The sequence below is a fragment of the Tiliqua scincoides genome, chromosome 8, assembly GCF_035046505.1.
Source record: "Tiliqua scincoides isolate rTilSci1 chromosome 8, rTilSci1.hap2, whole genome shotgun sequence".
NCBI classification, from domain to species: domain Eukaryota; kingdom Metazoa; phylum Chordata; class Lepidosauria; order Squamata; family Scincidae; genus Tiliqua; species Tiliqua scincoides.
In genome coordinates this window covers 15496323-15522586 of record NC_089828.1, presented here as the reverse complement: position 1 = coordinate 15522586, position 26264 = coordinate 15496323, and the positions used below count along the sequence as shown (strand labels likewise).

Below are 26264 nucleotides of genomic sequence, written 5' to 3'. Positions count from 1 at the left end.
TGGCACTCTCTCTACACTAGCTTTATAAACAATCACCTTTGCCCCCTACAGTCCTGCCCATCTTCTCAGACTCACCCAGGAGCAACAGCGACCCTGCAACAGAAGCTTGGGTCAGGTTGCTGGCACAAATTCCAACTCAGCAATGATGGTGGTGGATGATAGCTTGGCCCCTTTGGCAATCTTTAGTACATCTAAAGAGGACTCAGAAACTACCAATGCCCGGCTCCTCTTGGCTTTGTGAAGCAGAGGTTTTTGGCTCATTTCCATGAGAGTTTCAGCAGCTGAAGTGTGAACTCCTGAACTTGCAGCAGCTGTCAGTTTAGGTAGTTAATTGAATTAGCTGCATGCACACATGCTTATAAAATCAACACATTTCTGGCAGCACAACAACATCTCTGCTTTGCAGAAGCAGTTCCTTTATCAGTTCTGCAAATAGGGGTTTGAATCAGGCATACATCAGCTGCCACTCTTGTCTCTGTCACAGCCAGTAGGATGCCAGCAAGATCTACTGACAGGTGAACTTCTTCCTACATCACCAGTTTCCCCAGTGTTGTTCTCCTGCCTTCCCAGATACAGGTATTTGGCTTCCTGGTGGGACTGCAATGGAGTAAAGAGCTAGCCAATTGTGGCAGCTGACCACACAGTTGACCATGTTGCCTGACCATACATCTCTGCAAGCAGTCAGAAATGTGGGGCTGTGGAAGCATGGTCAGATTGGAGTCTAACCACCTGACCAGGCCTATTTTTACCATACATCTACAACTCCAAGTCCTGAAGCAGCAGCAGAAGTGTAGTTGGATGTTATAAATGAGTAGAGAGCTGGTTGCCTAAGGCCAAACCAGACATTACAGGTAGATGCTTGCAACATGATCCCACAGTCCTTTTTAAACAAGAAAAGCCATGTCCAGAAGTAGGTGGTTTATTATGGGAAGTGGGATGCGTGTACGGGTGCACATGTCCACACATATGCATGTTTAACCATTTCCCTGCCTACTGTTTACTCGCTCACACTCTCTTCCCTGTTGGAATGCCAGATGAAAGCAAAATCACATGTAGAATTCTGCCCCGGCCAGGTGCATTTTGAAGTGGGGAAACAGCTGGCAGGAAAAGAATTAAGCATCATATCTCTGCCCAGGAAAAAGTTCAAATGTATAACTGTCCTCTTTTCAAAATGCACCTAAAAGTAGGACCAAGGATTTGTGTATGGTAGTAGAAAGGATGAAAACATCCCAGAATAAACTAAACTTGAACTTCAAAGCATCCCTTTTACTATCCACTTCTAGCTTATATCAGAAATGGGTGACCCTTCAGCCTAAAAAGTTGAACCTTACTAATACCCGTATCTGTGCCAGAAGCAAATTCAGAGAGAACAGATGGGCCTTTAGTGACCTCTCAGCCGCCAGTCATCTTTCATGTCTCTCCAGCCACCCTAATAAGTGCAAGTGTCTTGTAGGAGAGAGGAAGAACATATCTGGTAAGAGACTTGTGTAATTTTTCTGAAAGGTTCATACTTAAAAATAAATGAAAACAGAATCATTGCTTACACAGAGTAACACTAAATGATAATACTTAATATTTATAGAGCGCTTTTCCACTGTTTAAAGCGCTTCACAGACATTATCTCAGCAATCCTTACAACAACCTTGTAAGGTAGGTCAGCATTTTAATTCCCATATTACTGGGGGGGGGGGCCCACAGGTTGAGAGCCAGCAGCTTACCAAAGGCCAACTGGTCGTTTGTGGCTGAGCTGAGATTTCAACTGGGGTTTTTCAGTTCATAGCTAATGTTTTGAACCACTGTGCTAGAGCACAAACTTGTAGAAGTTCTAGCATACAATCACCTTAGCACAAATCAGGTTTTCTTGGCACTTCCTGGAGCCACTTACCTTCTCCACCATGTCACCTTTGTTTACCTTGAACCTCTCCCTTGCGATGCTTGCTGCCAAGGATGCCAAGTCCATATAGCCAAGGCAACTCACAAGTAAACAAGAGGACTTTGTCTTAGCAGCGCTTTCCAAAAAACAAACACATCTGCAAAAATATACATTTAACTCCCATACATGGGGGAGTGTAAAGAAAAAGAGACAGAGACGTGTAACACCTGAGACATTATTGCAAAGCAAGAGGCCAACTGGCTGTCCAGCAGCCCAGGGAACCTCTAGCATGGGGAATGAGAAGAAGAGGAGAGGCTGCAGGCGATAACTTCCTTCAGAAGGATCCTCATCTGCCTGCTGTATATATCCACCTAGCCTGAACTCACTAACACTACTCATACAAGACTGTGTTCCTCTAATTCAGTAGTCTGGATTACTCAACTGTGTTGAGGAACCCTAGGAATCAGGGAGATGGTTGGTAAAAGCAAACAAGCCTTCCTGCAAGGCAGCTTGTCCACTGCTATATCCCTCCCCTTGCAAAGTGCAGCCACAGGGACTGTTTGGGTGTGTTCTAGGATGTATTCTCAAATTCATGCAGGGCAAAGGGGAGGTGCAACAGGCCTGTGATTCGCACTACAAGTGAATTGGCTGCACGCACTGGACGATGTTCCAGAATCTTCTACAGCATACAAAGGGCTCTGTAGTAAGGTAGAATTGGCCCATCCATGTGCCAGCTGATGTGGGTCACACATCAGTGGCAGATTGTGGGAGTCTGAGGGGGTGGCAAATTCAAGGTACTTTTCACCCCAAGTCTTCTGTTGCCACCTCCCTCTTACCCTCCAACGATGCAAGCTGCAATGATCTATTTCCTGCTTGCTTGAGCAGGAAGTAAATCGTTCCTGTCCTAACTGTGATCCTCATGTGCTGTTGTCAAATCCAGAAGTTTTGGAATTCTGCTTTTATTTACAGGGACAGCGCAAACTTTAACACTATCCCTGTTAAATAAAACAGATGTCCTCAGTTCTGGGTTTCACAACAGCATGCAAGGAGCATGGTAAGGGTTTGGGATTTTTTTTGGTAGTGCAGAGGTGGTAGACCTCAAGACTGTGTTCTGGGTGGTGCTGCCCCTGGTGGCAGGTATTTGGGGGGGGGAACAGGATAATTATTGATAGACAACCAATGGAAAGATTCCCTAAAGGTAGAATGCCTGAAAACCATGACTCTAGCCAGCATATGGATCCCAGATCCCTTAAATACCCCAAGTGCACAAGCCAAGACTCTACTCTTCTGCCAAAGGACCAGCCCCAAACTGGCACATGAAAGAGCAGGCATGTGAAAGGTGGTGCTACCCTGCACATGCCCGATCTTGTCTGATCTCAGAAGCTAAGCAGGGTCAGGCCTGGTTAGTACTTGGATGGGAGACCACCCGGGAATACCGGGTGCTGTAGGCTTATACCATAGTCTTTCAAGACCGAAGGTTGCCAACCAACAAAAAGGGCTATTCATACATGTGCCTTTTCGTTCACCACATAGACACTCTCTTGTAAACTCACTCACAACGTGCACAGGCTTTTGTGAACCATTATCAACCAGTCTTGTGGGGTGGATTTCACTCACATTCAAGTTTCTCCCACCACAGATGTCCCACCTCAACAGCATTGCAGTACAATTTTTTCCTGTGCCCCACCCTCCAATTTATCCAGAGCAGTAGCACAGATGGGAATTACATCCATACAAGCTACAAGGTTTCCTTGGTTGTTGAAGGTACGGAAGAATAACTCCAGGCCGACCATCTGACTGTCCCTCTTGGGCGCTTGTTTGGACAGTCTCCTCCTCTCCTTCTGTAGAATGACATGAGGAGCCTTGATGTTGGAGTAAGAAGTCTTCCAGTCACAGAGCCAGCACATCCTCAGATCAAGCACCTTCCCCAAACACTGGAAAACAGCAACTAGTTCATCTTGATCCTGACGCGCCCCCCCCCCCACCTCAGCTTCTCACTTCACTGCCAGGCTCCACCTTTTACTCAGACCCATGTAAAGTGCTTAAAGGGCTATGCATACTGATCAAGACATCATTCTAACTTTCTCCTCTCCTGTGGGAAAATTCTGCAGCTGTAACACAGCAGTTCTCGCCTCAGGGAACTCATCTCTGGCAGGTTCCAATCCATGAGAGCTCAGGCCTGCCTGGCAGCTCCCAGGATCCCCACCCTGAATATCTAAGAAGAGAATCACTCCAACAGCACTTCCCAGGTAGTAGGAAAGTGCAAGAGGATCAGTCCTAATGGAAATCATTTCAGTATAGAGAGGAGGAAAGGATGAGTCCAAACTGGTCCAAACAAATCCAAAGCAAAATATTCCTTGCAACGCATTGACTTGTGCTTTTCACTGAGGCAAAATCTATTATGTTCAGTATTTGACTAAGGAAAAGCAGGCAGCAAGAACTGCAGCAAAGAATATCCTCCTGGACAGGTACCCAACTCAGTCTCTGGAACTTGCCAGTGTTGACTGAGGTATAAGGCAAGGGACCAGCACCTGCCCCAAGCCCCTCTAGTCATTATAGCTTTCTGGTTCTAACAGTTTCTCAGTCAGCCCTTCTTACGCAAAGTCCTCGGAAGACATTTCTGAAATACAAAAGGGTCACCACAAGAGAAACCCCATAGAACTTGATTTTCTTGATGCTCTAGAGAGCTCAGTATCTTCAATGGCTGAAGAGGCCTTGGAGGTCATGGCTAGGGCCACCAGTCACAGACAACCTAATCCAGGACCTCCACTTGGCAATGATCACAAAAAGCACCACTGTAGAGTTGACATATAGCAGGCTAAGCCTAACAATAGAGTCATTGAGGGTAAGGAGCCACTTCTAGGTTTCACCACTGAAAATGTAGCACTTTGGTCCAGGAGTAATGCAGAGTAAAAACAAATGATCCATTTGCTCAGTCTTCATTGCAGCCACATTAGCTACTTGCACATGACAAGGATTTCAGTCTGGTGTGCTATTTTTTTCCTTCATTGTCCATCTTGGGATCACCGTCACCTACAAATATCAAGAAAGAGGCTGCAGTGAGCAGGGTGTGAGCCAATCCTACAGAAAACGTGAATCCCCTATAGATCCACCTAGGATAGCTCTACTCATTTTTCACCCCTTCCAGCATAAACCCTACTTGTTACTGGGGTAAAAGAGGAGAGGGTTGTGTCTGTTCTAAGAAGAAGTTTCCGTGGAGGCTCAAAAACCAGATGAGACGAGATTGGAGGGGAAGACTTCCATTAATCAAGGGTGCTACAAGTGAACTCAGTATAACCAGATGGTTGCTTGATACATGATCCCCCTTGCAAATCAAGTAGATTCATAGAAGTATGATGATTTACTCAAGTCACAGAACTGGGGAATTCTAAAGCAAAATTACTTGGGGGCTAAAAAACCCCCAAAGATACTGGTTAGTAGCCATGCTTTGCTCCTGCTACAGCCAATGCCAGGAGACTTCTGATCGAGACTACAAGGAGGCCTGCTTCTTGGTCAACCTGGTGTTTGTTTACAAGGCAAACAAGGGCATCTTTAATGGAACAGCATGGACACAACAGATTCCTACCTCCCAAGTCTGGAGAACTGGTTCTCTGAGCAGACAATATTGCGACTTCTGAGCAATCCTACCTCCTGGGTACACGGGAGAGATAGTCCCGATTGAGAGAACACAGCTGTTGCTCCAGGCGGAAAATGCGAAATGCCAGGTACGAGGAGGATACCACCAAGAGGCAGATTCTGAGAGCAAAGACAGAGAGACACTCCTCAGGTCTGAGCCAACAGGGAGTTGGAAAGCCATTGTGGAATTAGGGGGCATGCACATCTTCAAATGTCACAGGACAGGAACCAGCATTAGAAATGCTTTGAATGTAGGAAGTCTTGGGTTCAATTCCTGGCATCTCCACGGAGGAGAAGAATTCCTGTTCAGAACCCTAGAGAATAAGGTCTCTTCCTGTTGTGGCACAATGCAAAACTGTGGGGAAGTTTGTTTGAGAGCCAGGGTGGTGTAGTGGTTTGGGAGGTGGACTTAGACCTGGATGATCCAGGTTCAAATCCCCCCTCAGCCACAAAGCTTCCTGGGTGACCTTGGGCCAGTCACTTTCTCTCAGCCTCACCTACCTCACAGGGTTGTTGTGAGGACAAGAAAGAGGGGAGGAGCAGCTGTGTAAACCGCCCTGAGCTCTTTGGAGGAAGGGCGGTATAAAAATGTGAAAAATAATAAAAATATAAATAATTTGGAGCCATTATTGCAGTGAGTTTGTAGCAGAGCAAGGCTGGTTCTTGGTTTTGAATACCAAAGGCGGCTAAGCTATATCATTGGATAGTTCATGTATTAAGTGATCTTGAGGCTTCACACTCTCGCCTACTGCTCACATCAAGGGTTTTCACAGACGCTGTTGGGGGAAAATGTTCAAATGCGGCAATCAGCACCCAAGTTTAAGACCGAACTTAAACCATTTTATGCTCATGTTTCAATTCCTTTTCCAAAATAAGGCTTTGTGTTGCTGAAGGAATGATATTTAGGAAGCTGCTTTCTTCCAAGGCAGACCAAGCTCAGCATTGTTGACACTGGCTGGCAGCAATTCATGAGCAGAGATTAAGCGGGAGTGGGGAAAGCTTGTCTCTGCTCCAAAAAGTATTTGGTGGAGTGCAATGTGAAACCATTCTGGTCTGCCAGAACTCTAGAATGGATTGCAGAATCCAAAATGTACCTCACAATCCATTCTAGGCCACATTGTGGTCTCTTTTTTTCCCCTCAGCATGCCAAGGCTCTTGCCTTCTCTCAAGACAACAAGCAAAGCCTATAGTGCAATTTGAGGGACTTCCCCTGTGTCACACTTGGCCTCCTCTCATCTTTCTCTGATCACTGGTGCACTAAGTGGATGACTAACTTGGCATAGCAGAGGCACTGGAGCAAGTGAGAGGAATCCTAGCATGGCTGAGGGGATCTCCAGCTATCTAGCAGCACAGGAGACATTGTTCTGGTGCCAAGACTATTACTCAGCTGCCAGAAAGTCTTGGCAGGTTCACTATGGAACAATACAAGATTGCCAAGGTCTTCAAAGTACTATGCCACACACAAAGCACTGGCCCAGGAACTCCTAGGGATTGAGGTGGTGAGACAAGTGCTGTCTCCTGCCCCTTATGCATCTGCTGTCTTCATGGCTCCTCCTTGGATTTAGTAAAGAAGAGAGAGGAGAGGAGGGGGGGCTTCACTGTCAGAGATGTTCTAGCCCACCACTCTACTGTCCTCCACAATTTTTCATCTTTTTCCTATCCAAATCCAGCGATGACGCAGAAGATGTGAAGCAGAGGAGATGGAATGAGGCAAATGGTGCCCACCAATTCAGCAAGTGAATTTACTTGTCTTTCACCGTTGTGAACAGGCTGGTCCTAGCTGCACCATGGCATGGCCAGGCAAAACAAGTGTTTCCATCAGCAAGGACAGGCTGCCTTCTCAAGGTTCCATTTCTCAAGGTTCCAGCTACAACGTCAATCTTCGGAGACGTTCTACTCATTTCATTCTACCACAGTAGTTCTCAAACTGGGCCCTGGTCTCTGCCCCCTTAAGGGGTGGGGAGAAGTCAACAATGTCCACTTTGGAGAGGCGCAGGGGCTTGCTACCACTTACCAGAGCCTGCAGCAGCCTCCCAGGGTTGTGGGGAGCCCCCGCACCAGCCTCTGCAGGTCTCCCCACACTGTGGAGACCCTCAAAATCAATCGCAACCACTTCTGGTTTTTCGTTTGCAAAACCAGGAGTGGTCACGATTGTGACTTTTACTGACTCTGCTGTTGCTGCCTTCCCCCCACCCCTGCACACACTTACTACAGCTCAAACTCTCCCTGAGAATAGGAGAACCACTGCTCTACTGAATACCTGTCTCTGTCCTGATACAACCATGACACCAAACTTACAACACAATGAAGATTTTCAGCAGCTGATAGTCAGATGGTCTCAGTTCTGCTTTGTAGCTCTGCTCCACTTCTAATTCCTCTTCTTCAGTGTTTATTGCACTTTCTGGAACAAAAGCAGAGAAACTCAAAATATACTTTTATTTATTATCACTGGAGGATCAATGGCCGATGAAGGATAGAACACCTTGTGTGTTGCAAAAGGATTTTTGGTTCATATTCCAAGCATGTTCTAACCCATCATTGATTTGGGAGGCCTCTGAACTTTTCCTTTTGCAAACTAGTTCAGCATACAAATGAAAGAGTACAGAAGACTTCTAAATCAATGACTGGGTAAAACATGCTTGGAATATACTTATCATGATTAAACTTCTGCATTTAAGTAAGCTACAAGTAAGAACTTGCAAGAAACTACTGCAGACCCTAATCGGTGCACTCCTATTCAGGGCTCTAATTAGTATGGAAGAAGAGCTTTATAGTGCTGTGTAGGGTCTGGGAGAGGAGAAGGTTCAGCCTCCTAAAACCTTCCCCCACTGGCAAGGGCAACCCAGTGTGATCCATCATCATCAAATGCCAACATGTGCAGCCCCCCAAAACCTGGGCAGAAAAATCCAGCCCCTTACTTCCTCACCTTGTTCATCCAATATGATCCTTTCCAACAAAACAGAAAGTGCAGGCCCACATCTCCCGATTTGCTTAAGGGACAACACAGAGAAAGGAGCAAGATAAGTAGGTAGGGAAGTGGATTGATTGGGCTCCATCTGTGGAGGGCTGGAAGGCCACCCCAAGTCTGCTATCTCCCCTCCCCCCCCAACAGACACAAGCTTCCTCATTCGTGGCATGGATGAGCTAGCATCGCCCACTGCACTAAAAGGTTCAGATTCAGGTCTGGTTGCCAGTCCTGAATTATAGCAACCACATTTTGAATTTGCGTAGTAGTGCTTTCTGAGTGTGAAAGTGCTTCACATGTATTTTGCTGATGTAACCTTTACAACCATCCTGTATGCCGAAAATTATCATCCCCATATTGCAGATAGGGAAGACTGAGGCTGAGCAGGAGGTCTGGTCTAGAGGGTAGAGCCTCCGTCTGCCTGAAGATAACATCCACAAGGTCGCCAGTTTGAGGCCACCGGCACCGTGCGACCTTGAAGCAGCTGACAAGCTGAAGCCGAGCTATTCCATCTGCTCTGAGCGTGGGAGGATGGAGGCCAGAATGTGAAGCCAGATCGGAATGAAACCCCTGAATGTAGTGGTTCTTGAAAGAAAGAACCTTCTTTCAATTGTAAAAATCCCTATTTAATAAGGGATTTAGATAAGCCTGCCTATGTAAACCGCCTTGAATAAAGTCTTGAATAAAGACCAAGAAAGGTGGTATATAAATACCTGTTGTTGTTGTTATTATTATTGTTATTATTATTGTTATTATACGAGTGGCTTGCCCAAGGCCATCCAGTGAGTTCATGGCAGAGGAGAAATTTGAACTGGGGAAGTCATGGTTCAGAGTCTTGTCTCTTAGCTGCTACACAGCATCAGCTCTCAGAGTGCTTTCTTGCTGTGTAGCAAGAGCTGAGGGTGGAGGGTACAAAAGTAAAAAAAAAAAGAGTCCTATGGACTTCTCTGTACAGTGTAGCCAAGGTCCCTCCCCTTCCTTCCTACCACAGAGCCCCAACATTCCTTGGCTCAACTGCCCACAGTATTTCATAGGACCTGGGAACTACTGAGCACAACACAATGGGCTACTTTGTGGTTTTCAAAAATGTCTCTCATAACTTATAAACTAATACGGTTGGGGGGGGGACAATGAATGTAGAAAACACTGCTTTATTTTTGAGCAAGTCCATCCAGGTAGTTGATGAGGCAGATTGCCTTGGGGCAGACTGATGGAGTTGGGGAGGGGTACTCACTCCTATCTGTCCACTAGCACCCTGGATTTAAAAAAGGAAGAGGGAAACAGGACTGTCTTACAGCAGAATGCCCAGAAGTCAGGTGCATGGAGTAGAGAAGCCCATGCAAAACTGACTTACGCCTTTGTGGGCACCCTTAGCAAAGATTGGCAGTCCTCTCCTGGGGAACAAGGCTGTCTGCTAAGCCTGGCAGCACAGGATATTGTTGCTACCACCTTGCCTTCAGTGCAGGATATTGGATCTGTATCCAGGTATAGGTGAAGGAAAGACTGGAGACACACTGGAGCAGCTGAAGGTTTCAGATGCACATTTATCAAAAGTTTCTGAGAGCAAGACAGTTTAGGCTGGAGGGCAATTACAGGTTTGCTAATATTCCTGCAAAGCTTGGCAAGCACTCCTACTCTTCTGGAAACAAAGCTCTATAAATACTTTTTTTGGGGGGTGGGTGGGTGGGGGGGTAAGGAAATGCCTTGTTGTTCCAGAGTTATATCAAGATGCTGCAGAAGTTGCTCAGCAATATCAATCTGAGTCAGTCCTAACCATTACAGTTATATTCTTTGGCTGTATTATACCAAATGGTTGAAACAATGCATTCTTATCCATCTCTCATTAAAGGGATGGATTGTTCCTGCCTGGAATCTGAAGCAAAGGACAACGCGTGCTCCCCAAGGTCTGAACGGAGATTATGGCCATCTGTGCATATCAGACACATGGCGGTTTTCAAGAGCTGTGCGAGGGGGTGATCAGCATTACAGAGATTATCTAGCTTGATGGGGATGTGACTGTCCTTGGAATAGCTGAACAATCTGTGCTGCCACTGGCACAGCTGTCAATCGTCCTGAGCAGGGACTGCTGGGCCTGGAAACACTTTCCATAGTGGTCAGCTAGAGTGATGTACATAATAATAATAACAGGTATTTATATACCGCCTTTCTTGGTCTTTATTCAAGACTTTATTCAAGGCGGTTTACATAGGCAGGCTGATTAAATCCCCGTAGGGATTTTTACAATTGAAAGAAGGTTCTGTCTTTCAAGAACCACAACAGTCCAGGTGTTTCATTCCGATCTGGCTTCACATTCTGGCCTCCATCCTCCCACGCTCAGAGCAGATGGAAAAGCTCGGCTTCAGCTTGTCAGCTGCTTCAAGGTCGCACGGTGCCGGTGGCCTCAAACTGGCGACCTTGTGGATGTTATCTTCAGGCAGACGGAGGCTCTACCCTCTAGACCAGACTTCCTGCCTCCTGCTCATGTACATGAGCATGCTAAAGCTCCCAGTCAAAGGCTCTGGGACCTTGCTTCCCTGCACTGCCCCATACCTGATACCAAGGGCTCCTCAGAATTGCAAGAACTCTCCTTTGTGCTGAGGCTGCTGATGGAAGCCCGGTGGATGCACTGGAAGCCTGTATCCGGGAGGGCGAGGGAGAGAGATGCCGAGGACCCTTTCCTCCACTTCACTTCTGGAACGATCACCTCCTGTTAAAGGTATGGGGAGAGGCCATAGTTCAGCAGCAGAATGCATGCTCTGCCTCTGGTTCAATCCTTGGCATTTCCAGGTAGGGCTGGGGAAACCCCTGACTGAAACTCTATTTCAGTACTTTGGAACTAAGTAATTAGCAGAGGCCCAAAATAGGTATAATGCTGGTCAACCATGGTTAAGAGACTGAAGCCAACAGCAGGCTCACATGCTTCCTGCCCTTTCCGTTTCTTCCCAATGTGAAACAATGAAAAATGTTATGTGCGCACTGATGAAAACCACGATTAACACAAACCAGGTTCCCTTAAAAGGCGTGGCTTGCAAACCCCACCTTCAAGCCATGTTGCAATTCTCAGTTCAAAAGAGAACCATGGGTTTTGTTAGCTATGGTTTGCAACAGTGCATATAAAGAAGGTGAAACTACATTTAACACTAGGAAGAAAGAGGAGGAGAGAAAGTGCTCCAGAGATGGGAAGGAAGAAGTATGCTGGATCTTGTGGCCTAATCCCAATCTCTTCGCTTGTTAACTTTCTCCAAATCTTTAAAAGGCTGCCATAGACAAAGCTGGAACTGGTTTTTATCCTAGTGGGTTAGACTGGAGGCAGTAGCCTTGTCTTGTATGCAGGAAAGCAGACTGGAATAGCTTTGGAGCAAAGGGTGGCTCACACAAATCTTTTAGGGTTCCCCAACACTTCTAGTCCTCTTCAGAAACTCTCAGAGCAACTGACTCTGGGTACAAGCATCCCCCAGTATTTCAGATCCTGTATCCACCAATTCAGTTATCTGTGGGTCTGCGAACCCTTTCCCTACATCCATTACAGTACCTTAGTTTTTGTGTAATTGTACTGGAAGTGTGGGTGTTTCTTGCTTTAACAAAGTAACTTCCTTGCTAGAGGGAGACTAACTAAATGTTAACACCAAGTTTCCCTTTCTGTGGGGAGGCGTGGAACAGAACCCACATGGATATGGGGGCAGACACCTGTACTTCCTTTTTAGTTTTGGGTCTTACCAGTGCCACTGTATCTGGCTCCTCCGTCAGTTCTTTCAAACTCAAACTCTTCTTGCTTGAAACCTGTAGAGAACAGAGAGGTCACTGCTACAAGTGGTGCCTTCAGGGACCGCCTTGACCAGAAAGGGAAACCCAAAACAGAAAGGCCAACTCACCTGAAAGACTCCCATACCACACTGCACTATGTGCACTGCACTAAGGGCCCCAAAGAAGTTTCTCTTTAGCCTAGGTTTCTCTACAAACTTATTCAGATCATCCTGCACAGGCATGCTTGACAGCAAAGCTTACCACCAAAATGGTAAAGTTCCAACTGTCATTGGCAAGTCATTTGCATGACACTTAAAATAATTCTTAGAATTGCAAGAAGCACAGTTTGCATTTTAGGGGTGGATCAGGGGAAGCACACACACAATAAGAATGGAAGTATAAGTCTGGTGACAATTCAGGAATCCCAATATCTTCCTGCAATCACAGAGGTGTGTTAATAGCCGATGAATGGTGCTTAACCCTTCCTCTACCTCTCATTTTTTTGTTGCACATTTCTCGTTCACATGAGTGTCCTGAACATTTAAAGATGACATAGTGGAGAGTTTCTAAAGCTCTCTTGAGACTGTTCTTGCATTCAACACAGCACAGCCTTAAACTTAAAGCCAGGCATATACACAACAAACTTTATTTACAGCTGAGGTTTGCTGCATTTTAAAGAGAGCTGATTTTTGCAGGGGAAAACTTCCAAGGCGATTTAAGAACCAGCTCTTATCTAAAAATTACACAAAAGAGACAATACAGAACAACAGACAGACCAAGTAACCAAACAAAACAAGAAGAAATATGTCATAACTTGGGCCTTTTGACCCTTTATCGAGATTAAAAAGAGTTCCACTTCAGCCAATAACCTAGCAAGGACTCTTGGACAGGACTCTTGACTGGGAAGAGGTGAAAAGCAGACATCCCAGTACCTGCAGGTGGGTGCAGACTCTCCGCAGCACATCATACACGCTGTCTCTCGAGATTAGGGACACAAAGATGTACTGGAAATAAAACAAAGAAGCAGTGAGCAATCTTAGCCCAGGCAGCAAGTCTTGTGGCGGTGCATTTGGGGAAGAGGCTACCTGGGCTTCTGTCTGTACACCAATAGCTAGAAGCTGGTTCATCAGTTCAGCATTTAAAAGACGGATGCACAGAGGTCAAGCACCCCAACTGACCAATCAGATAGACTCACAGGAACTTATCAGAATAAAGCTAGATTCACAAGGCCCCAGATTCTTCAAACCAGTCTTTTGTACAGAAATCAAACAAAGAGAGGCAGGGTTGTCTATATTCCTCTTTTTCTCCTACAAAGTTTCACCTTGTTACATTATTTTAGGACTTGCTATTGACTCTCTAGATTCAGTGAAAACACAAAGACAGAATTTTGTTCTGTTCATTATAGGAACGTGCTTGATCTGCATTGTGAAGAACCCTGAAATAACACTTTTTATGCACCAAGTGGAACCAATGTAAATGTATTTGTTGTGGCAGAGGGCATGCTTCCTGCTGGCATCCAGGGTGTGTGCGTGGAGGGGGCCTACCCTGCTAGCAGAGCAAAGAGGCACTTTTTCAAGTGGTGTTCCTCGAAGAATAAATGTCCCACTTCACCCCAACACCCCAGAGTGGTGTCTTGCCTGCATCTTTTTTTAAAATTGTGAGCCCTTTTGGGACAGGGAGCCGTTTGATTATCTGATTTGAAATGTAAACTGCTTTGTGAACTTCTTTTTTGAATAGCATTATATAAATATTTATTTATAATAAATTAAAAAAGACTAAAAGCTGCTGCTACAATAACACAGTTGGAAATAGTCACCAACAAAATAAATCGAAAGCCCCCCCCCCAAAAAAAACACACACTATAACACAGAACTATGATCAGGTCCACATTATGCATCTCCAGCTATGTCAGGCACTATTCAATAGGTTCCTATACTGTCACAATGCACCTGGCACTCCATTGTAATGGACATGCTAAGCAGGTAGGGTAGAAACTCAATTTTCCCAACATCATGATATTGCTGTTTGAATGCTAGAGAAGACACGGTATCCTTCTTCACACCAGCAACAGGGGGAAAGAGATGTTAGGATCTACTGCAGCCATGAACAATCCCCAACGATGTCACCTACAATGTCTCAAGGACAGCAAGTGCCCATCCCACTCAAGATAGTGTGAAGCAGAGAGCAAGTGGACTGCCCACGCTGACCTCGTACAGTGTCAACAACCCACACTGCCAGTGCAGTGCAAGCCAGGCTTTGAGCCAACAGGGTGGGGTTTCCCCACAAGCCATCTGCATCCCACCTATCTGTGTGGGTGGTTTGGAATGGCAGTCATGCCTGTGCCTGGAAACTTTAATGGGTATTCAATTTCAAAAAACCCTGAAAGGGAAATTCAAAGGGCAGGCGCCCAAAAGCCACATTCAAATTGTAGAAATTTGGTGTGGAAACTTGCATTCTGTCTGACCCTGCATGTTGGAGGCTTCCACTGAAGGCACAGCCTTCAGTCTTTTTCAAGTGCAGCTGTATTGCAAGTGCCTAGCCACTCTCTCTCTCTCATGGGGTGAGGTGGTGGTGGTGTGGTTAAACCCAGTTCCAGGATTTCCATTTCCTCCATCCCTAGTGCTCTGGTCCCCAGCACACTTAGGAAAGGGGCTGCAATTCAGGGCAGAGTACATGCTTTGCGTGCACTCAATCCCTGGTAGCATCTCCAGGCAGAGCTGGGCAATACCTGCTCAAAAACCTGGAGAGCTGCTACCAGTCAGCGTAGACAACACTGAGCTAGATGGACCAGTGGCCTGCAGAACGCAGCCTCCTATGTAGCACCTAATATGCCCTGTTCAAGAAAGGGCAGTACCATCAGTCCCACAGTTGGCCACAAGAAGTGGGCAGGCATATTTCATAGAATCATAGAGTTGGAAGGAACCTAACAGGTTAACGAGTCCAACCCCCTGCCTTAGGCAAGAAATCCTCTTAGAGCATTTCTTTCTTTCTAAAATGTATATGCTGCTCTTCTACCATAAGCTACCATTCTACCATTTGGAGTAGCTTACAAAACTACCAGGAAAAAAATTAACAATAAAGCTTTAGAAGATATATAATCTTGTTGTTGGCATCCTTCAGTCTCGGAAGACCATGGTGTCACGCTCTGAATGGTGGTTCTGGAACACAGTGTCCTCTCCAGTGCGCGAAGCCTGGGTAAAGTAGGTATGGAGGATAGGCTGTTACCCATGCAGCAAATCCCCCCTCTCCACGTCGCTGAAATGGTCCAATGGAAAGGCAGAGGCCAATACGGTTGGTTCCAGCGGTGTCGCAGGAGTTGCCAGAACGTGACTGTATTCAGCCATGAACTGCCTCAGGGACTCCGGCTCTGGATTTTGCCTCGAGGTTGACTCCTGAAGCCTTTTCCATAACTGGATGTAGCCACAAGGCAGTGGAGGTTTGGGATCAGAGTTTTCCTTCTCTCAGATGAGCTGCCTTCCCAGGCTGATGAGTCCCATCTACCCTCTGGCTGTTTAGTCGCCTCTTACGACAAGTACAGCCAAACTGAGGGCCTATTCTTATTCCCAGCCCCCAGGGCTTGTATATAATCTTACAAGCCCCCAAACTGTAATGTATTGGCCATTTCACGGATGATGCCAGCAATCATTCCAGCATGGTGTCTTTTCCAGTGGCTGTCGCTGGTGTCTCTTCTGCACCTCTTTTTAGACTGTGAACCCTTTAGACTGGGAACCATTTACTGATTTATTTTGCTACAAAAACCCCTTTGTGAACTACTTGGCTGAAAAGTGGTATGTGAATATTAATAACAGCTGAGGGAGAGAGATCCTAATCCTATGTACTGTGTACTGTGATCTTTTTGGATGCAAGTAATATTAAGAGGGTAATAATAAACCAAATGTTAGAATTCACTGATATACATATATAATTAAATTACTTGCCATCTATATGGAGAATGGCAGAAGATCAACATAGGCAGATCCTTTGTGCCTTAAAGGTTAAAAAATTTTATATTCTTAAAGCTTGGAAAAACAATCACAACCTGTGCATTTATACTGGATCCAAGGTTTAAGGACTCATTCTATATTTGAACTTATTTCTTTCAGAAGTCAACAAATTCTAGATAAATTTGATGAGATTTGGAAACACCAAATCTTTTTGGATGTATATGCATCATCTTTATGGATCTGACCACGGATATTATATATGCTTATGTGTGTATTATTGGAATTATTTTTTTTTTAAAGATCCTAATCCTACCCTTGATTTGCTAGGAAAGGGATAAGCCAAAAGCAGGCAGGGGGAAACATCTCATCCAGACAGAGAAGCCCTGAATGGTGACAAACAGGTGCCCGGGACATCCAGGCAGTTTGGATTACTAGATCCAAAGAGGCACATTTTCAGTGGCAAAAGGCAGATCCTACGTGTGTACTGGAACAGTAGACCACTATGTTGCACTCAGGCTGTTAACTTGGCTATCCCACCTTAAAGTAAGGCACAAACAACTCAAAACTGTACAATAGGAGTAGAAATTAAAAAATACATGGAACCATTCATATCAAGGAAATATTAAAAGGAGAGTGTGCTGGGCAGAGCAAAAAGTTAGAACAGATTTTATTTTCTAAAATGACTGCTGGGCACCTGGCTATCTTTTCATATAACAAGAGGACTAAAGGGCACTTGATAACATGGAACAGTGCAACAGCTTCTCATGCAACAAAGAAAGAAAAAAGCAACTCAAACATTTGCACTACAATTACTAAGAAAATAACTGCCTGCCATGGATTATCTAGTAGAGCCAAGAGGATGAAGATATTTTTAAAGGGTCATACAAATATAGAGGATGAAGAAAACATTAGGTATAGTTGGCTGTTAGCTAAGATGATGATGATGGTCTACATAAGCATGCAATTTAAGTTCATAGCGTTTCTCCAAACTGTTGCGCAATTTAAGTTCATGGTGTTTCTCCAAACTGTTGCATCTGCAGAGTAAATGGCCAAAGAAAGCACCTGACAACTACTGAAGCAGAGTTCGTAACTTCACAAACAAGAGAATCAGCCCAGTCATTTTTGATTCTCTTTCAATAGCCCAGGGTACTTTCAGCACCATGTTATCCCGAGGAGACACCTCTCTCCCACCCGCAAAAAAGACAGCTCTTAGAAACCCCCAAGTCATCATATAGGCTAATGGGTTCTGAGCTGTCTGTGACGGATCAGGAGAGAAATCTTGGGGTGGTGGTGGACAGGTCGATGAAAGTGTCGACCCAATGAGCGGCGGCAGTAAAGAAGGTCAATTCTATGCTTGGGATCATTAGAAAAGGTATTGAGAACAAAACAGCTAATATTATAATGCCGTTGTACAAATCTATGGTAAGGCCACACCTGGAGTATTGTGTCCAGTTCTGGTTGCCACATCTCAAAAAGGATATAGTGGAAATGGAAAAAGTGCAAAAGAGAGCGACTAAGATGATTACTGGGCTGGGGCACCTTCCTTATGAGGAAAGGCTATGGCGTTTGGGCCTCTTCAGCCTAGAAAAGAGACGCCTCAGGGGGGACATGATTGAGACATACAAAATTATGCAGGGGAAGGATAAAGTGGATAGAGATATGCGCTTTACACTCTCACATAACACCAGAACCAGGGGACATCCATTAATATAGTGTTGGGAGGGTTAGAACCGACAAAAGAAAATATTTCTTCACTCAGCATGTGGCTGGTCTGTGGAACTCCTTGCCGCAGGATGTGGTGACAGTATCTGGCCTGGATGCCTTTAAAAGGGGATTGGACAAGTTTCTGGAGGAAAAATCCATCACAGGTTACAAGCCATGATGTGTATGTGCAGCCTCCTGATTTTTGAAATGGGCTATGTCAGAATGCCAGATGCAAGGGAGGGCACCAGGATGCAGGTCTCTTGTTATCTGGTGTGCTCCCTGGGGCATTTGGTGGGCCGCTGTGAGATACAGGAAGCTGGACTAGATGGGCCTATGGCCTGATCCAATGGGGCTGCTCTTATGTTCTTATGATACAGCCCATGGAGAACTGGCTGAGACTAAACAAAGAGTTACAAGGGAGCACAGTTCACAGAGACTGGGAATTTCAGTGGAAATGAGAAACCTCATGTGAGCCTCTAATTTCCAGGTTCGCCATCCCCGCTATAAGCCTTAGACTAATCCTTTTATTGAAAGGAGAGAATGTAAACTGCTCCACTAGTCTATGCCTGGCATTTGCTACTATGATAAGATAGGAAGCCAAAAGAGGAGACACAATAAACCTTGTACCTCTGAAGAGAGCAGCCGTCCTTCTAGGAACATATCATACACGTTGATTAGGAAAAGGGCCAACATTTAGTGGCAGAGCATATGCTCTGCATGCAGAAGGTCCCAGGTTCAATCTCGCCAGGCAATAGTTGTTCCTAGCCTTATCTGACACCCTGGTGAACTACTGCCTGTCGGTGCAGACAGTCCTGAGCCAGGTAGACCAACGGTACAGCTCAGGCAGCTTAATTTGTTCAAATACTGTATATCCCAGTGCAGTCCTATTGACTTGCTTTCTCACATTCAAAGTAAAGGAGCAAATCTCATGGGACAGTTGTACAAGCTGTACAGTTGATGTCCCTTGGACTTCCTATGCAACATCTTTACTTGCCAAAGCCTTTCACTTTTACTTGTAAAAGCCTTTCATCTGACTAGGTAAATATTTAAAGGTGAAAAAACATACACAACAAAAGATATGTGCTGTAATATACAAGATAATGCCCAGAAATTTGGCCCACTTCACTTACCTTTCTGCTGGCATTGGTGGTGATAGCCAGTCCATTTGGCAACAGCCGAGCTGTTTTATGCTTTTTTATCAGTTGGACAGAAACAACAGGGATAACAACCTGAAATGCAAAAGGTCTGTGCTTAGTTGCCACACATTCATGGATGGGAGAGGAAGTTAGAGGTTCACATGAGACAATCACCTGGGTTTGTTGGTTACCTTTTCCTGTCTACCCAGATCCTAGTTGTGGTTATCCTGAAAGTAAGACATGTTGATTTACTTTAAGCCTTCACCAAGGCTTACTTAGAAGTCAAAATGTTTAGGATCACAGCTTGGAGCCTTCGGGGTTTTTTTCCAACCAAATGATTCAGTGATGAAAAATATTCCACTTCCAAGAATATCTGCTCCCTATCCTGGTTCTGCCCTCCGTGCCAGCATGGAATGTTGGGTCTGCATACAGACAGTTCAAGACTTTGTAGAGACTTTAAAAAGGGTTGATCACACAGTTATTACCTACGTGATATGTGTCCATTTTTTCTATCCCAGCATAGTGTTCAACAAAACCAGTTTTGCAGCTTCTCACAGCACTTCAACCTGTACCCATGAAAAAGCTTCAAAATAGCTCCTAGCAGTGTGACCGTGACTGCTGTAATCAATCAATCATGGTTGCATGTCTGAAATACGGTAACTGTACATTTGGTGGGTATCTATTGGATAGTGCCAGTGATAGGGGGTACTGTCATACCCAGAGCAACTCCAGAGCTGTTTTTGAACACTTATCTGAAATTTTCTCATGCTGTCTAATTTGAACATGGCCACCCCCCCCCCCAATTATAAAGGAGAGAAATCAGCACAAAAAAAGTTCAAGGGTACAATTATTTTTAATGCAATGACAGAGAAGTCCCACTAAACATGCCCAGCTTGGAGAGTGGAAGCAGCCTCCTTCCCGTGTGATGTCTATTTAAATAAGTAGTGCTGTCGATATAAATAATTCAGCCATTCAGCATGGTTTTCAGGAAGTCAGTTCTAAATATGGAAGAAAATTACCCATCAGCTGCTGTGTTTACCACATAACCTCAAAAGTAGAAATCAAGCAGAAAGGCTGGACTGCATCAATGTGTTCTCTTATAATCTTCAGCATGCCACAGAGATAGTCTTTGCTTCTGAAGCTGTTTGCTCCAAGAATTAAAGAAAGGAAGAAAGCCAGCAGTGTAGAGGTCGAGTGTCAGAGAGACACTGCCTGCCACTGTCCTTCCCTCCACATTTCCTTTTCTGCTCCATTCCCATCTTCCTTTAATATCCAGGGAGTGGGAGGAGGAGATGACAGGCAGGAGGCAGGTGGCCTCCCTCAATCTGCTGCCTGAGGCAAGTGCCTTGGTTGATCTCATGAGTTGGTCAGCCCTTGTAATGTTATCACACACCTGCATGAAAATCCATCTATTTTCTCCCAGGACTGTTTTTGGTTCATACAACCATCAAGCACCCCAACCAGCTACTGCAGAAAATAATGTGACATGTGAAAAAGCTGGCAGTGCCTATATCACTGTCACTATGACCCATTTACACTTGTGTCTTAGTAAAAAAACAAGCCTTAGAGCAATCATTGTGCACAAAATCTGGAAAGTTATGCAGAACACAAAAGTTTTAAGCATCCTCCTTCCTAGCCATTGTCCTGCCCTTTTTTCTCCATTGTCACACCCTCACTTGTCATCTTTTGTCAGGGGCAAATTTGTGCCAATTCATTCATTAATCTATACCTCTTTCATTTCCTCAGGTTTAGTTTTTGCTGAAGAACATAATTCCAGAGCCCAGATTTTTCACAATCCTGTCTTAATGCCTACTGCTGCCACTGTTGCACCCCCTCCACTTTGGGGCATAATGCATTAAATTCATCAGAGTGTGTACTGGTTCAGCTGTGCAATTGCCAATTCAGCACTGATGAAGACAATAAAAGGACACCAAGCCCACAATTCCAGGACAACTACAAGTGATAAAAAAGAGAGTGGATAGCAAATGCAGCATAACATGAAAGTATATTTCCAAGCTCCAGCCCCTGCCACTAGGCCTCTTCTGTAGTTCTTTCCACAATCCTTCCAAATTCTCGCACAATTTTGCAAAAGGTTCAACAAGTGCACCTGCATTAACATACCTTGATATCCTTCCCAAAAAGGTTTGCATAGAAACAGAGCCAGTTTGGGGAAATGTAGAGTCGGCCTTGAATAAGAATGTCTCTCTGAAGGGCACAGGAGCAGACTGTAAGAAAGGCAGATACCACAGCATGGTGGATTGTTTTAATCTTGCTATTTCTATAAACACCCTCTCCCAAAGCAAGCCATATCAATTGAAGTCCAGTATACAGTGAAGAGAAAGTAGAATGAAAACAGACAAAGGTCCTGCTCTGAGTCTTACAAATTTAAAAAAAAAATTATTTTATTATTAATTAACAGTATTTATATACTGCTTTTCAACAAAAAGTTTACAAAGCGGTTTACAGAAAAAAATAAAATAACTAATGGCTCCCTGTCCCAAAAGGGCTCACAATCTAAAAAGATACACCAGCAGACAGCCACTAGAAAAGGCACTGCTGGGGTGAGGTGGGCAGGAAAATTATAGCAGGAAAATCTTTTTTATTTTTCTTGACCCCCTTGTCTCTCTCCCCCCTCCCTGTTTAAAATCCAGCTTGAAAAGAGTTCTGCGGAACATAAACTTCTTCACTACTTCACTGTCACTACTTCATGACACTTTAGTTGGTCCTCATTAAAAGGCATTAGCCTACTGTTACTTTGGGATATTTTCTAAAGGACCAACACAGCTGCCTGAAATTTGAAGGGCAACAGAGGGAAAAGGAAGAGGAGGAAGATCAGCATGACAAAACTAAAATAAAAAGGGCTGTTAATGGGCATTTATGCCTAGTTGGGGCCAGGCACATCTTCCATTGCTGCGATGCAGGTGATGCAGCAATTCATTTAACTAAATAAATGGCATGTCTGATGCATCTTTCTCAGTCTTGAGAAAGATCCATGTCTCAGATCCTTGAGAGCTGCCTGCCTGCCTGCCAGCCAGCCAGCCAGCCAGCCCAGACAAGACTGAAGTTGATAGACCAATGATCAAAATCAATATAAGTCAGCGTCCTATATTCATATGACAAGTAAAACAAAAACTAGAGAAAGGGTTTTTTGTTTTGTTTAGAGAACTGAAGGTGTGTGTACTTAGAATCAATAGAATGTTGGAAAGGACCTTAGAAGTTAACAAGTCCTGCTTAGCACAGGTGACTGCTACAGCATCCCTAGCAAGTGGCCATCCAGCCTCCGCTTGAAAATCTCCAACTACGAATAGCTCACGAATGCATGAGTCAGACTGTTCCAGCGCTGGGCAGCTCTTGCAGCAAAGAAATTTTCCCTCGTGTCAAGCCTAAATTCCCGTGTTCCATCTCCAGTTAACATGTTTTGCAGGTTTTTGTAAGAACATAAGAACAGCCCCACTGGATCAGGCCATAGGCCCATCTAGTCCAGCTTCCTGTATCTCACAGCGGCCCACCAAATGCCCCAGGGAGCACACCAGATAACAAGTGACCTCATCCTGGTGCCCTCCCTTGCATCTGGCATTCTGACATAACCCATTTCTAAAATCAGGAGGTTGCGCATACACATCATGGCTTGTACCCCATAATGGATTTTTCCTCCAGAAACTTGTCCAATCCCCTTTTAAAGGCGTCTAGGGTAGACGCCAGCACCACATCCTGTGGCAAGGAGTTCCACAGACCGACCACACGCTGAGTAAAGAAATATTTTCTTTTGTCTGTCCTAACCCGCCCAACACTCAATTTTAGTGGATGTCCCCTGGTTCTGGTGTTATGTGAGAGTGTAAAGAGCATCTCCCTATCCACTCTGTCCATCCCCTGCATAATTTTGTATGTCTCAATCATGTCCCCCCTCAGGCGTCTCTTTTCTAGGCTGAAGAGGCCCAAACGCCGTAGCCTTTCCTCATAAGGAAGGTGCCCCAGCCCCGTAATCATCTTAGTCGCTCTCTTTTGCACCTTTTCCATTTCCACTATGTCTTTTTTGAGATGCGGCGACCAGAACTGGACACAATACTCCAGGTGTGGCCCTACCATAGATTTGCACAACAGCATTATAATACTAGCCGTTTTGTTCTCAATACCCTTCCTAATGATCCCAAGCATAGAATTGGCCTTCTTCACTGCCGCCGCACATTGGGTCGACACTTTTATCGACCTGTCCACCACCACCCCAAGATCTCTCTCCTGATCTGTCACAGACAGCTCAGAACCCATCAGCCTATATCTAAAGTTTTGATTTTTTGCCCCAATGTGCATGACTTTACACTTACTTACATTGAAGCGCATCTGCCATTTTGCTGCCCATTCTGCCAGTCTGGAGAGATCCTTCTGGAGCTCCTCACAATCACTTCTGGTCTTCACCACTCGGAAAAGTTTGGTGTCGTCTGCAAACTTAGCTACTTCACTGCTCAACCCTGTCTCCAGGTCATTTATGAAGAGGTTGAAAAGCACCGGTCCCAGGATAGATCCTTGGGGCACACCGCTTTTCACCTCTCTCCATTGTGAAAATTGCCCATTGACACCCACTCTCTGCTTCCTGGCCTCCAACCAGTTCTCAATCCATGAGAGGACCTGTCCTCTAATTCCCTGACTGTGGAGTTTTTTCAGTAGCCTTTGGTGAGGGACCGTGTCGAACGCCTTCTGAAAGTCCAGATATATAATGTCCACGGGTTCTCCCAAATCCACATGCCTATTGACCTTTTCAAAGAATTCTATAAGGTTCATGAGGCAAGACTTACCCTTACAGAAGCCATGCTGACTCTCCCTCAGCAAGGCCTGTTCATCTATGTGTTTTGAGATCCTATCTTTGATGAGACATTCCACCATCTTACCCGGTATGGATGTTAGGCTAACCGGCCTATAGTTTCCCGGGTCCCCCCTCTTTCCCTTTTTAAAAATAGGCGTGACATTTGCTATCCTCCAATCTTCTGGCACCGTGGTCGTTTTGAGGGACAAGTTGCATACCTTAGTCAAGAGATCTGCAACTTCATTCTTCAATTCCTTAATAACTCTTGGGTGGATGCCATCAGGGCCCGGTGACTTATTGATCTTTAATTTATCAAAGAGGTCTGAAGCATCTTCTCTTTTAACCTCTATCTGACTTAACTCCTCGGTCAGGAGGGGCCGTTCGGGCAGCGGTATCTGCCCGAGGTCTTCTGCCGTGAAGACAGATGCAAAGAACTCATTCAATTTCTCTGCCATCTCTAAGTCTCCTTTTATCTCCCCTTTCCCTCCCTCACCATCCAGAGGGCCAACCGCTTCTCTGGCAGGTTTCCTGCTTCTAACATATTTGAAGAAGCTTTTATTATTCCCCTTAATGTTGCTGGCCATGCGTTCCTCATAGTCTCGCATGGCCTCCCGTATCACCTTCTTACATTTCTTTTGCCACAGTTTATGTTCCTTTTTATTCTCCTCATTAGGGCAAGACTTCCATTTACGGAAGGAAGCTTCCTTGCCCTTCACAGCCTCTCTAACTTGGCTGGTTAGCCATGCGGGCACTCTCCTGGATTTAGTGGAACCCTTCTTTCTTTGCGGTATACACCTCTGCTGGGTCTCTATTACTGTTGTTTTAAGCAGCCTCCATGCACTCTGGAGAGATTGGACTCTTTTTACCCTCCCTTTCAACCTCCTTCTAACCAGCTTCCTCATTTGGGGGAAGTCTGCCCGTCGGAAGTCAAGGGTTTTTGTTAGAAATTTGCCTGGTATTCTTCCCCCAACGTGCATGTCAAAACGGATGGCAGCATGATCACTGTTCCCCAATGGCTCAGTAACGTTTACATCTCTAACCAGGTCCTGCGTACCGCACAATATTAAATCCAGAGTCACCTGTCCTCTGGTGGGCTCCGTGACTAGCTGCTCTAAGCCACAGTCATTTAGCACGTCAAGAAATCCGGTTTCCTTATCGTGACCAGAACACAAATTGACTCAGTCAATATGAGGATAATTGAAGTCCCCCATGATTACAACCCTGTCCCTCCTTGTCACCTCCCTGATCTGTTTCCTCATTTCAAGGTCCCCATCCGATTTCTGGTCTGGAGGACGATAGCACGCCCCCATTACATCGCCGCACAAGCCTGGTAATTTAACCCACAGAGATTCTACAGTGGAGTCGTAGTTGTAGTACTCTCTCTGTTTTCTACATCTGCAAAACCTTTCTGATCAGAGAAGAGTGTATACAGCAATGGGAGGGACAGCTCCATCATACATCTTTTCAGTATCAGTTCCTGACCAGGAGTTGCTGTGCTCCCTCTGCTCCAAGCATGTCACTTTCTCTCTTTCCCACAAGGAGGACCCTTTCTCCAGGTCCCTTTAAGCATCTTTGACCACTCACCTTTCAACACGCTCTCCTCAGTGGGGATGTCCTTGAATAACTTGTGGTACTGAGAGTTGTATTTATTCGGAGCCTGGAGATAAAATGGACACAAGGAGTCATGACATAAGACAGGTTCCCTGGGGATGCTGCCAAGATGCAGGCATCAGACAATGGTGTGAGCACAGGCTTAGCATTCTTGGTGGGGATAAAAAGAAAGGAAGGAAATACATACACAGAATCTCTTACACAGAGCTCAGGGAACAAGGTAGAGAACACATCACTTAGACAAGGAAGCATGAGAGGAACATTAACCCCTCCCTCCTTCCCTCCAGAATCTCCAGTGTGGTTCTAGGAGGACCAGGCCTCCACACATTCCCCCCCCCCAACCCCGAAAGGAGGTGCTTCTCATTGAAATTATCTCTCTTCAAAGCACATCTGTGTGCACACACCAGAGGCTGCAATCCTATCCACACTTATCTAGGAGTAAGCTCCATTGACTCTAATGGGACTTACTTCTGAGTAGATACGCATAGGATTGGGCTCTAAATCTGACTGTAAAATAACGTAATTTGGGTTCAGCAAAACTATACTTCTTTTGCCAAAAGGGGACAAAAATCTAAATCTGGCAAAGGCCTGTCAAAGAAACCGTGCTTGCTTAATGGACCATGTTGACCTTTGATCCCATACTTTCTAGTTACTTATTAAAAGTTTTACAGCCTTGGACATGATAAGACTGTAAGATAAAGTTGATAAAGTCATATCAGGAACAGATAGCCCTCAAGCCCACTAATCACTTGTTGCCAAAGAATCTGCGCTACCCCACATATTGAAGGGTGGCTATTCCAGAGCAACCTGAAACCTGCTGCCTCTTGCAAGATAAGCTCTTTAACCCTCCATC

At 45.2% G+C, this 26264-nt stretch overlaps 1 protein-coding gene and 1 pseudogene across 12 annotated transcripts in view; one reads left to right on the top strand and one right to left on the bottom strand.

Annotated features, from left to right (window-relative positions):
* Positions 1 to 1470: 1470 nt before the first annotated feature.
* GRAMD2A (GRAM domain containing 2A) overlaps positions 1471 to 26264 on the bottom strand; it is a 59576-nt gene continuing 34782 nt past the window's right edge. For 11 of the 12 annotated variants that reach the window (XR_010794825.1, XR_010794824.1, XR_010794823.1 and 8 more), the window contains 9 exons: positions 25385 to 25457; positions 21124 to 21227; positions 18997 to 19095; positions 13151 to 13222; positions 12192 to 12254; positions 11025 to 11181; positions 7808 to 7910; positions 5460 to 5629; positions 1471 to 4906 (listed from right to left, as the gene is read on the bottom strand). Coding sequence is in view for 1 of the 12 variants with exons in the window: in XM_066636153.1 (XP_066492250.1) it covers positions 4903 to 4906; positions 5522 to 5629; positions 7808 to 7910; positions 11025 to 11181; positions 12192 to 12254; positions 13151 to 13222; positions 18997 to 19095; positions 21124 to 21227; positions 25385 to 25457 (783 nt within the window). In the remaining 11 variants the exon portion in view is untranslated. The remainder of the gene's footprint in view (positions 4907 to 5459; positions 5630 to 7807; positions 7911 to 11024; positions 11182 to 12191; positions 12255 to 13150; positions 13223 to 18996; positions 19096 to 21123; positions 21228 to 25384; positions 25458 to 26264) is intronic. The other variant, XM_066636153.1, reaches the window with a different exon arrangement.
* Positions 3206 to 3324, top strand: LOC136659607 (5S ribosomal RNA; annotated as a pseudogene).